Source organism: Anopheles ziemanni, chromosome 3 (genome assembly GCF_943734765.1).
Source record: "Anopheles ziemanni chromosome 3, idAnoZiCoDA_A2_x.2, whole genome shotgun sequence".
Taxonomy (NCBI): Eukaryota; Metazoa; Arthropoda; class Insecta; order Diptera; family Culicidae; genus Anopheles; species Anopheles ziemanni.
This window is the reverse complement of record NC_080706.1, coordinates 21,040,515-21,052,500: the sequence shown is the minus strand read 5'-3', so window position 1 is coordinate 21,052,500 and position 11,986 is coordinate 21,040,515. Positions and strand designations below refer to the sequence as shown.

At 53.4% G+C, this 11,986-nt stretch overlaps 1 protein-coding gene across 3 annotated transcripts in view; it reads left to right on the top strand.

Moving 5' to 3' along the window:
* The window catches only part of LOC131287871 (twitchin), a 33,071-nt gene that overhangs the window by 7,880 nt on the left and 13,205 nt on the right, over positions 1-11,986 (top strand). For 2 of the 3 annotated variants that reach the window (XM_058316959.1, XM_058316957.1), the window contains exons 10-24: positions 1-91; positions 158-277; positions 589-627; positions 1,819-1,969; positions 2,230-2,603; positions 2,736-2,861; positions 2,934-3,630; positions 3,735-4,088; positions 4,223-5,632; positions 5,862-6,164; positions 6,464-7,357; positions 7,480-8,370; positions 8,565-11,228; positions 11,306-11,587; positions 11,659-11,964. The exon at positions 1-91 is cut by the window's left edge and continues 161 nt beyond it. In XM_058316959.1, coding sequence (XP_058172942.1) covers positions 1-91; positions 158-277; positions 589-627; positions 1,819-1,969; positions 2,230-2,603; positions 2,736-2,861; positions 2,934-3,630; positions 3,735-4,088; positions 4,223-5,632; positions 5,862-6,164; positions 6,464-7,357; positions 7,480-8,370; positions 8,565-11,228; positions 11,306-11,587; positions 11,659-11,964 — 8,702 coding nt within the window. Of the gene's footprint in view, positions 101-157; positions 278-588; positions 628-1,818; positions 1,970-2,229; positions 2,604-2,735; positions 2,862-2,933; positions 3,631-3,734; positions 4,089-4,222; positions 5,633-5,861; positions 6,165-6,463; positions 7,358-7,479; positions 8,371-8,564; positions 11,229-11,305; positions 11,588-11,658; positions 11,965-11,986 lie in introns of all 3 variants that reach the window. The other variant, XM_058316960.1, reaches the window with a different exon arrangement.

Genomic DNA, 11,986 nt, shown 5'->3' with positions numbered 1-11,986 from the left:
AGAAGCGAAGAAAGTCGAAACGAAGAAGGAGGAGAAAATCCAAATCAAAGTCGAAGAAGATCGCCGAGGGTCTATTCCGAAGATCAAGGAGGTGAGCGGAGTATTGCTGCGATTAGTATACGCTAGGATGTAGAGACTAACTTTGGCTCAATTCTAGGAACCTGCCCCAGCCCAAAAAGGACTGGAAGCTCCAAGCATCGAAATCATCCGTGATAAGGGCAGTCGTCGTGGTTCGTTCATGGACGATCGTCGCCCAAGTTTACTGATCAACGACGATGTGAGTACAAGTGCGGCCCCTAGCTGTCATTCTGGTACTGGTTTTACTGACCTCTGCGTGCTTATACTCTGTAGTGTACTTCATGGTTCTATTTACTCAATAAGACCTTTCCCTTGTACATCGATTGTGGCTAGGATCAGAGCTCGCGCGAACTCGCGGAGCTTCGAGCTAGATATGTTGCCGTTTCGACTCCCTGAAACGATTGAATTTGTGTTCCTAACAGTTCTACTCTTCTCGTTACTTGTCCTCGTTGCTCGTCTTCGCCTTCGTCGCCGTCGATGGTGTCGTGAAATGGTATCGCTATGGCATAGTCCAAACTAAGGCCCGGTGAAGTAATCGACGAACGAAAGGTGAATATACGACTGTTGGCGTTTCAATGGAAGCCCAACGTTGGCGCTCCCCGTGGTGGCCAAACTGTCGTACCGTTCACTCAAAATGCTAACTCGCCTACTGAAGATTGTGTTCGTGCAAGCTGCGCCGCGCAGGTGGACCATTACCCAGCGTTACATGCGTTACATGGTGGCATCCATTCCGAAACCCGTTCATAAAGTGTACGTTCGATCGTATTCGAGATCGGATCGCTGCTACTAGCCAGTGGTAAATGATCAATATGTTTTCCTCCACGGCCAACAACTTACCTGCTACATTTTTCGCGAGGCACTACTACTTCCCACCGCCGCTCCACCGCCGATCCACCGTCGATCACGCGGTGATTGAGCTCTTCGAGCTGGCGGTCGGATCGGTGGGGATAAAAATAGACCCCCCCGTTGGCGAGGCGAATTCCGTCGGTTCGCCGATGAATCTTCCCGCGGAAAGTGTTTCTTGAATTTCCCGAACCCCGCGGTGTCGGCCGGGGACGTTGTTTTTCTTCTCTAATTTGCAAAAATAGCGGGAAATTCGATTATTGCCTTGGCCGAATCGGGTTTGCTCTTTGGCTTTCGGAAGTTGGGATATTCTTTCCCCCACCGTTGCCGTTTGCATTAGTGCACGCTTCCTCCCGCCTCCCGCGGTGCACCCCCCGATAGCCGAGGCTGGCCGTCGATTTCTAGAGATGATTTATGACCACACATCGTAAGAGGAAGCCAAAGGGTTGAGAGGAAGTACAAGCTGACCATTTGGCGGTGGTGGATTAAGAAAATTGATCACTGACATACGAGCTGTGCTCGGGTTGCGGCTGTGTGTTTGAGTGGTATGATTTTCCGAACATGCCTTACGTGATGCATCGCTGGGAGGGGGAATTGGGATGATTTTTCCTTTGGCGTAGAATAGCGTCGCATATCCAATCACTATCGTTGGTGTATAAAATATCAATATTAATATCGAACATCTCTCTTTCTTCCCTTCTAATCTCGATCGCCTTGTATGTGTGTCTCTGTATGCTATCATCGATGTATGTTTGTGTATGTGTTTGTGTGTCTGTATGTATGTACGTATGGTATGGAACAAAACGGATAATTGCGATGGTGGATGTGCGTCTGGGGTTCTGCTGACGGCGGTGCGATTATAAATATCAAATATCATGCACAACTGGCGCCCTGCAGAAGCGACGACCATCAATCGATGTACGTCGTCCGAGCATTCAAGATATGGATGAAAAGATCAACCTACCGTCGACACCGTTGCGAGCGATCGGCGAGGACGGAAAGGCAGCCATCATCGTGGACTTCCAGGAGAGCTACTCAGCAGTGGAAGGTTTGATACGGTCAACGTTACTAGCTGCGCCACTAATTGCATTAGCCTGCCCACTGTAGTGCACCACCAACGGTCAGCCATGAGTCGACCAAGTGCATCGAAGTGTAGTGCATCGAGTGCCATTTTGTTTTTTTTTTCGAGAAAAAAAAACAGCTGAAATTGGACACTGCTTCACTGCTTTTGCTTTTGCATCCGGATGGATTTGCGTTTCTTCTTCACCGATTTCCTGCGAGTACAACTCCGTATGTGTTTGATTGCAGATCAAACTGGTTACATTTCGGTGCAGGTCGAAGGTAACCCTGCGCCGACCTGGAAGTTCTTCAAGGGCATTACCGAGCTGGTGGACGCTGGTCGCTACAAGCATCACACCGATGGCGAAAGCAACACCATTACGCTCTGCATTCGCAAGGTGAAGCCCAACGATGAGGGCAAGTACAAAGTGGTCGTCTCGAACGCGCACGGTGAGGATAGCGCCGACGTGCAGCTGTACGTGTCGGACTCCAGCGGCATGGACTTCCGTGCCATGCTGAAGAAGCGCAAGTACGCCAAATGGGGCAACCAGGAGAAGGATCCCGACTGGGGCGACCTCAAGGAGGTTGAAAAACCGAAGCCGCAGCTGAAGAAAGTGGAACGAGTATGTGTTCTCTGTTTGCTAACTGACCCATCCTACTCATTTGTGTTAATAATGCGTATCATGTGTACTAATGATGGTTACTGGTGATCGTATGGTTACACCGTTCTAACTCGTCGACTTTTCCATTCGCAGAAACAAGACACCTTCTCGAAGCCTTTGGTCGATATCACCTGCAAGGAAGGTAAAGAAAAGAAGGTAGTATTTGAGGCTACCTTCACCAAACCTAACTCCAAGGCGAAGTGGATGCTACGAAAGGATGTAAGTGCGGGCAGGCGGTGCTGATGGGTGCTGGATTGTTCATCAACCATCCGAACTTTATTTCTCTTGAAGGAAATCTTCACGGGCTCCAAGTATAAGTTCAAGTGCGAGGGTGACAACTACTCCTGTATTATCATGAACCCGAAGGTGGAGGACGCTGGCAAGTACACGTTGGAAATTGCGGGTATCTCGTGTTTCGCGTACCTCACCGTCGAGGAGGCCGACCCGGTGTACAAGTTTACCAAGAACCTCAAGAAGGCCGAAAAGGGATTCTTGACACACGACTGCACGCTCGAGTGCGCTGTCGATAACTCGCTCGCACCGATCGGCTGGTACAAGGGCGAGACGAAGCTGGAGAACAACGATAAGTACGTCATCGGCAAGGATCTGAACGGCACAGTAACACTGATCATCAAGAACTGCACGCTGGATGATGCCGACTCGTACCGCTGTCAGATCGAGAAGCAGACAGATAAGACGGAAACGAAGCTGAAGATCCTGGAGTACAACTACAAGTTCACGAAGGTGCTCAAGAGCCAGCAGCTGTTCGTGAAGGACACGGTCACGCTGGCCTGCGAGCTCGACCACGTCCTGGGCAAGGTAGAGTGGTTCAAGGGCGATGAGAAGATCGTCGAGAGCGACAAGGTGCAGATCGTGAAGGACGGTCGCAAGCACAAGCTGATACTGAAGGATGTTGCCAAGACGGACAGCGGCATGTACCGTTGCGTCAGCAACGCCGACAAGACGGAGGCGGAAATTTTCGTCAAACGTAAGCGACCCGCAGAAACAGCGGCCTGTTTTTGGCATGCATTCGAGCGCTAGTGACGTTCGTCTAATGTGTACTTATGCGTTTTTTTTCTTTTTACCGACCAGGACCGAACAAGTTCATGAAGAAGCTGAGCGATACGGTTGGCAACGAGACAGAGAAGCTGGTGCTGGACATCCAGGTGCAGGACGAGGAGGCCGATGTGGCGTTCTTCTTGGGCGACACCGAGCTGAAGAAGGACGGCCGTATCGACATCATCAACAATGGTGACGGTACGCACCAGCTTGTGTTCAACAAGCTCGAGTTGACCGACGCCGGTGAGATTCGCTGCGAATGTGGTCCACTGACGAGCAAGTGCACGCTGAAGATCAACAAGAAGGAAACGAAGCCCAAGTTTGAGGTCCCACCGAAGGTGGAGACCCCGGCTAAGGTGGAGAAGGTACTGGAGGTACCATTCACAAGTAAGTACGCTGGTTCGCTAGATGTGTTTATGTTTGCTAGTGAAATGATGTCCACTATTGGGACACATCCGTTCGTCGGTCTGGTGTTACTTTGAATAAAAACCGTGAATTGTATATTATCTTCCTTGACGCAGCCGGTGAGTCGCGCCAGTCGAAGGTCGTTGCCAAGGTGTACAAAGATGGTAAACCGGTGTCACCGGATGACATTGATATAGTTGTAGAGAACGACAAGGTCGTGCTGAAGTTCAAGAAGACCGAATTCAAAGATTCGGGCGAGTTTAAGATTGAACTGCAGAACGCTACCGGTACAGAAGAGCATACCACTAACATTGTCTTCCAGGACAAACCGCAGCCTCCGCAGGATCTCGGCTGCACCGGTATCTATCAGACCAAGTGCGTGGTCAAATGGAAACCGCCAGAGAACGACGGTGGTGCACCGTTGGAAAAGTATGTCGTCGAGCGGCAGGATGTGTTCAAGCGATCCGGCTGGGACGTGATCGGTGACACGCCGGGTGACCAGTGCAAGTTTAATTGCAACGATCTGGTCTCCGGACGGCACTACAAGTTCCGCGTGAAAGCCATTAACAAGATGGGCGAGTCGGAGTACTGCGCGATGGAGAACGACATCATTGCCAAGGACCCGTGGACCGAGCCGGATCCACCGCGCGACCTAGAGATTGCCGACTGGGACAAGGACTTTGTCGACCTGCGGTGGAAGGTGCCAAAGTCGGACGGTGGCGCCCCGATCACGAGCTACATGGTCGAGTACAAGCCGTACACGGCGGCCAACTGGAAGTTGTATGAAGACGTGACCCCGAACCAGCTCAGTCTGACGTTGCGCGGCCTAAAGGAGGGCGAAACGTTTGAGTTCCGCGTAAAGGCTGTCAACCAGGGTGGTGCAAGTAAACCGAGCAACAGTACGGAGCCGCTGAAGATCCGCGATCGGTACGTGAAACCGTTCATCGAGGGTGAAGGCTTGCAACCCATCACGCTGAAGAAGGGTCAAACGATTCGCTACTACCTGCAATACGGTGGTGAACCCGAACCGGAGGTAGTCTGGGAGAAGGACAACATTTTGGTGATTTGCGACTCCGAAAAACGAAAAACGATTGACGTGGAAAGCTACTCCACGACGCTTCAGGTGCGCCATGCGGTGCGCGCTGATTCGGGCGATTACAAGCTGCGGCTGAAGAACAGCAGCGGAGAGTTCGTTACCATCGGCAAGGTACTGGTGCTGGACGTACCGACGCAACCCATTGGGCCGCTCAAGATCGAGAAGGCGCGAGCGAACCATGTGGTGATTAGCTGGCAACCGCCAGAAGATACCGGCGGTTGCCCGCTGACGGGCTACCTGCTGGAGAAGATGGATGTCGAGAATGGCACGTGGCTGCAGGCGGGCGAGTGTGGTGCCGACCAGCTGACCTTCGACTTCCAGCACCTGCAGAAGGGCCGCAAGTTCGAATTCCGCGTGAAGGCATACAACAAGGAGGGTGAATCGACGCCTCTGGAGACACTGTTGGCCGTAAAGACGGTCAATCCTTATGGTAAGATCGTGTTGGGTCCATCTGTCTGTCTGTCTGTCTGTCGGTTGTTTATGATCCTATATACATATATCCCTTCACTGGCCATCAACTTACACTGCAGTCTGATTCAAAGTACCAAAATTGATATAGTTGAAGATGCCACTGTCGATGGGATACCGCTAGGGGTTTGGTTTTGTGACGTACGTTTGTTTTCTGCTTCCTTCCTTCCATCGTCCATCGTTACGAACAGATCCTCCGGAAGCTCCTGGTAAGCCGATGGTCGACGACTATGGAGTTGACTTCGTGGAGCTGAAGTGGGAGAAGCCCGAAAAGGACGGTGGACGCCCGATCACGCACTACGTCATCGAGTGTAAGAACAAGTTCCTCACCGACTGGACGGAGTGTGCGAAGACGGAGAACGACGACTGCGTCGGCAAGGTCCACGGGCTGAAGGAGAAGGTGGTCTATCAGTTCCGCGTGCGGGCCGTCAACAAGGGTGGCGCATCGAAGGCTTCCGAGCCGAGCGATAACCACACCGTCAAGCATAAGAACCGTAAGTTTCGTGTGTTTCCTGTACCACTACGCCTTTATTTATTGTTTTCTATACATCCTGTTGCATTTATGTGTGAACTGTGTGTAGTTGATAAGCTGTCAAGGTCGTGTCGTTGTCACTTGTACGCGGTACGACTCGGTACGAAAAGTTTTGCTCACCTGATATCATCGCGGTCTGTCAAATGGTCATTTTATATACTACACGTACAGTTACTAACATTTTTGTACGAAACAAACCGTTTCTGTGTTCCTTCCATTCCCACTATGAATCCTGAAAACGAAAACAAACCAATCATACAGTGAAACCTCGCATTGATCGCACGAACCTTAAGAATATTACGATCAAGGCCGGCAAGTCGATGATCTGGTCGGTCGACGTCAAGGGTGAACCGGAACCGGAGATCATCTGGAGCTGGCGTGATGACATTCCGCTGTCGGACAGCGAAAATATCAAGATCGAGAACGGTAACTACCACTCGAACTTCTCGATCAAGGAGGCGAAGCGCGCCGACACCGGCAAGTACAAGATCCTGGCCAAGAACGTGAACGGCAAGGACGAGGAAACGGTCGAGCTGGTTGTGCTGGGCTCGCCAGGCCGACCGCAGGGCAAGCTGGAAATCTCGAACGTCACCAAGAAGGGACTGAAGCTGAAGTGGAAGAAACCGGCCGACGACGGTGGCAGCCCGATCTTGGAGTACAAGATCGAGAAGCTGAAGAACCGCAACGGCAAGTGGGTCCGCTGCGGTACGGTGACGGGCGGTCCCGAAATCCTGGAAGCGGACATTACCGGCCTGGACGAGGGCGCAACGTACAAGTTCCGTGTGATCGGTGTCAACGCCGAGGGTGACGGAGAGCCGCTGGAGTCGGACGAGGTTGTCGCGAAGAACCCGTACGATGAACCGTGGAAACCGGGCACGCCAGAAATTGTGGACTACGACGACAAGTCGGTCAAACTGAAGTGGGCTGCTCCGAAGTCCGATGGTGGAGCGCCGATCCAGAAGTACATTATCCAGAAGAAGGATCGCTTCAAGGATTGGGAGGACGTGAGCGAAGTGGACGGCGGTGAGACGGCGGCTACGGTTGAGAACCTTAAGGAGAACACCGAGTGCCAGTTCCGTATTGTGGCGGTCAACAAGGCGGGTCGTTCGCCCGAGTCGGATCCAACGAAGTCGCATATAGTGAAGCATCGTGCACGTAAGTATGCTAGGCTGCTCTTGTGGCTACCGGCCGCAACATCTCTCCACAGGTACGGATAAGGAACAACATTGACCATCAACTATCCAACCGGTGATCCGGTTGGTTCCTCATTTCCACAGTGAAACCACGTATCGATCGTACGAACTTGAAGCCGATTGTTATCCGCGCCGGCAAGATGGTGCACTACGATGTGAACGTGAAGGGTGAACCGGAGCCGGAAATCACCTGGATCGTGAAGGACAAGCCAATCCTGGGCGATGCAAACTACGAGATCATCAACAAGGACTACAACACCAAGTTCACGCTGAAGGACAGCTTGCGCAAACACAGCGGTGTGTACAAGATTCAGGCCAAGAACGAACACGGCCAGGACGAGGCGGAGGTGGAAATCACCATCCTCTCGAGCCCGAGCCGTCCGAAGGGCCCGCTGGAGGTTAAGGATGTGACGAAGAACGGTTGCAAGCTGAAGTGGAAGAAGCCGGACGACGATGGTGGCAAACCGATCACGGGCTACGAGCTGCAGAAGTTCGACCAGAAGGTGGGCCGCTGGGTACCGATCGGAAAGGCTCCGGCCGATGCCGAGGAGTTTGACGTGACCGGACTGCAGGAGGGCCAGCACTACAAGTTCCGCGTGAAGGCGATCAACGACGAGGGCGAATCGGAACCACTGGAAACGGAAGAGTACATCGTGGCAAAGAATCCGTTCGACGTGCCGAAGGCACCGATGGATCTGGTCATCGCCGACTGGGATAACCAGTCGGCTACGCTGGAGTGGAAGCGTCCGACCTCGGATGGTGGCGCTGCCATCACCGGATACTTTATTGAAAAGAAAGAAAAGGGTGAAACGAAGTGGGAGCCTGCTCTCACCACCTCCTCGCCAGAGTGTCGGGCGAAGGTGGGAGATCTGCCTGAGAAGCGTGTTTATCAGTTCCGCGTCAGTGCTATCAATAAGGCCGGAACTGGTGAGGCTTCTGACCCGACCAATTTCCATACCGTGAAGCATCGTTACCGTAAGTATAACTCTTGGTCATTAACAAACATAAATCGTACGCCTCCCGGTGTGATAATGATTCGTCTTTTGTGGCGTCTGGTATTAAGTAGCGTCTCTTTCTTGTGTCTTGTTGATTAGAAACATGAAGAGAGAAAGTGAAATATAAACACTGTTTGAGGATGGGAGCTCATTTGTTTTAATTTCTCTCCACAGTGCGCCCACGTATCGATCGTACCAACTTGAATCCGATTACGATCAAGGCTGGTCTGTCGGTGCAGTACGACATCGATATCGAGGGTGAGCCGGCACCGACGGTGAAGTGGTTCCATGGCGAAAAGGAGATCGCCACCGATGCCGACTACAAGATCGACAACGTGGACTACAACACCAAGTTCTTCATCATGCGCGGTCGACGTAATTTGACGGGCAAGTATACGATCGTTGCCACGAACTCGCAGGGTGAAGATCGTGCCGAGGTGGAGATCTGCATTCTCAGCAAGCCGGGTACTCCCGAGGGACCGCTGGAGGCATCCGACATCCACAAGCATGGTTGCAAGCTGAAGTGGAAGCCGCCACTGGACGATGGTGGTATGCCGATCGAAGGATACGAAATCGAGAAGCTCGACCCACTCACCGGACAATGGATCCCGTGCGGACAGAGCTCCACACCGGAGGCGAACATTTCGGGCCTGCAGGAGGGCAAGCAGTACAAGTTCCGCGTGAAGGCCTTCAACAAGGAGGGCGACAGCGAACCGCTGGAGATGGAGACGACCATCATCGCGAAGGATCCGTACAGTGTGCCGAGCAAGCCAGGCCGCCCGAAGCCCACGAACTGGAGCAAGGACTTTGTCGAGCTGGAGTGGGCCGCACCGAAGTCGGATGGTGGGGCTCCAATTTCGGAGTACATTATCCAGAAGCGAGACAAGGCATCGCGCAAGTGGCAAGATGCGGCTACGGTGAAGGGCGATCGTACCCGCGGTACGGTGGAGGACGTGGAGGAGGGTCACGAGTACGAGTTCCGTATTGTGGCGGTTAACAAGGCCGGCCAGTCGGAGCCGAGCGACATCTCGGACTCGGTGGTGGCGAAGATGCGCTTCCTTGCGCCGAAGATCGACCGCAAGAACCTGGACAAGAAGGTGCTGCGCAGTGGCCAGCTGTTGAACGTGGAAGCCGACGTGACCGGTGAACCGGCACCGAAGGTGACCTGGGAGTTCAAGGGCAAGCTGGTCGACGGCAAGGAGGACGATCGCATCAAGCTGGACAACGAGGACTACAAGACGAACCTGGTGATTCGCAACTTGAAGCGTTCCGACGCCGGCACCTACAAGATTACGGCAAAGAACGATTCCGGTACGGATACGGTTGATCTGGAGTTGGTCGTGTTGGCCAAACCGTCCAAATGTCTCGGCCCGCTGAAGGTGTCGGACGTGACGGCCGATGGCTGCAAGCTGAACTGGCTGCCGCCGGAGGATGATGGCGGTGAACCGATTCAAGCGTACATTGTCGAGCGTATGGACGTGGACAGTGGCCGCTGGATTCAGGTATGCGAAACTCGCTTCCCCGAGGCGGACGTTACCGGACTGCAGGAGGGTAAGGAGTACATGTTGCGCGTGAAGGCCGTCAACAGCGAGGGAGAGTCGGAGCCGCTCGAGACGGACACGAGCATCAAGGCCAAGAACCCGTACGACGCACCGAGTGCTCCGGGCAAGCCGAAACCGATGGACTGGTCGCGCAAGTTTGTCATGCTGGAATGGAAGGAACCGGACAGCGATGGCAATGCGCCAATCCAGAAGTATATCATCGAGAAGAAGGACGTGAACAGCACCAAGTGGCAGAAGGCGATGGAAACCGATGGTCCCGTCACGAAGGCGAAGGTGATGGACCTGTTCGAGGGTACCACGTATCAGTTCCGTGTCAAGGCAGTGAACAAAGGTGGTCATAGCCCGTACTCACCACTGTCCGATCCGGTGACGGTGAAGGATCGCTTCGCACCGCCACGCATCGACCGGACTACGCTGAAGAACATTACACTCAAGGGTGGCCAGTCGCTGCGGTTGGACTGCAAGATCAGTGGCGAACCGGCCCCGACGAAGTACTGGCTGTTGAACAAGGCACGCGTCGAGAAGGATACCCCAGATGTACGTGTCGAGTTCGAGGACTACCGCGCGAAGCTGAGCATCAGCAACATCACTCGCGCTCACGGTGGAACCTACGAGATCAAGGCGGAGAACGCGTCGGGCTACGACGAGGCTCAGCTCACGGTGACGGTGCTGGACAAACCGACTGCACCGGAAGGCCCTCTGAAGGTGTCGAACGTGCACAAGGAGGGTTGCTCGCTCAAGTGGAACCCACCGCTAGACGATGGTGGCGTACCGATCGAGTACTACAACGTGGAGAAGTTCGACAAGGAGACGCAGCGTTGGCTGCCGGTCGGTCGTACACACGACACCCACATGGACGTGGCTAACCTAGAACCGGGCCAGGAGTATCTGTTCCGCGTGTCGGCTGTGAACGATGAGGGTGTATCGGAGCCGTTAGCCACCGACACCTACATGACGGCGAAGAATCCGTTCGACGAACCTGGCAAGCCGGGAACGCCTGAGGCATACGACTGGGACAAGAACTTTATCGAGCTTCGCTGGACCCCACCGATGACCGATGGTGGCTCTCCGATCACGAAGTACATCGTCGAGAAGCGCGTCTATGGCACGATCAAGTGGATCAAGTGCGCCGAGGTGCTTGGCAACAAGTGCGAGGCTAAGGTGACGGAGCTGAACGAGGGCGAGGTCTACGAATTCAAGGTGCGTGCCGTCAATGAGGCCGGCCCAGGTGCATGGAGCGATCACAGCAAACCGATCACTGCCAAACCTCGTAAACGTAAGTTTTGGTTTCAAGAGGAAGGGTGATGGATACAACTTTACGCATCTAAAACTGATTTTAATTTCCCTGTACAGTTCCTCCGAAGATCGATCGCCGCAATTTGAGAAACTTGAGTGTGGCAGTTGGTGAACCGTTTGGCTTTGACGTGAAGATTTCGGGCGAACCTGCCCCGGATGTTGACTGGACGATCAACGATCGTATGGTTACGGTCACTACGACTCGCACGATTGATAACGTGCCGTACAACAGCAAGTTCGCCAATCAGAACCCGGATCGTCGTGATTCGGGCAAGTACGTCATCAAGGCGACCAATAAGTTCGGCAGCGATCAGGTGGAAATCACTGTTACTGTTAGATGTAAGTATGACCGTTGCAATCTGACTGTTATGGAATACGTTTTATATACGTTTTAATTGAAATTATTACAGCCAAGCCTGCCGCTCCGGAAGGACCGCTGGAAGTCAAGGATATGACCAAGGATAGCTGCAAGCTGGAATGGAAGAAACCGAAGGACGATGGTGGCGTACCGATCGACCACTATGTGATCGAAAAGTTCGACCCAGACAACGGTATCTGGATGAACGCTGGCAAAACCGACGGTCCGCTAACGGAGTTCCCGGTCGACGGGCTGGTGCCTGGACATCGGTACAAGTTCCGCGTGAAGGCCGTAAATCCCGAGGGCGAGTCGGAGCCGCTGGAAACCGCTGGAACAGTTGTCGCAAAGGATAGCTTCTGTAAGTGTTCTTGGACAAGTGT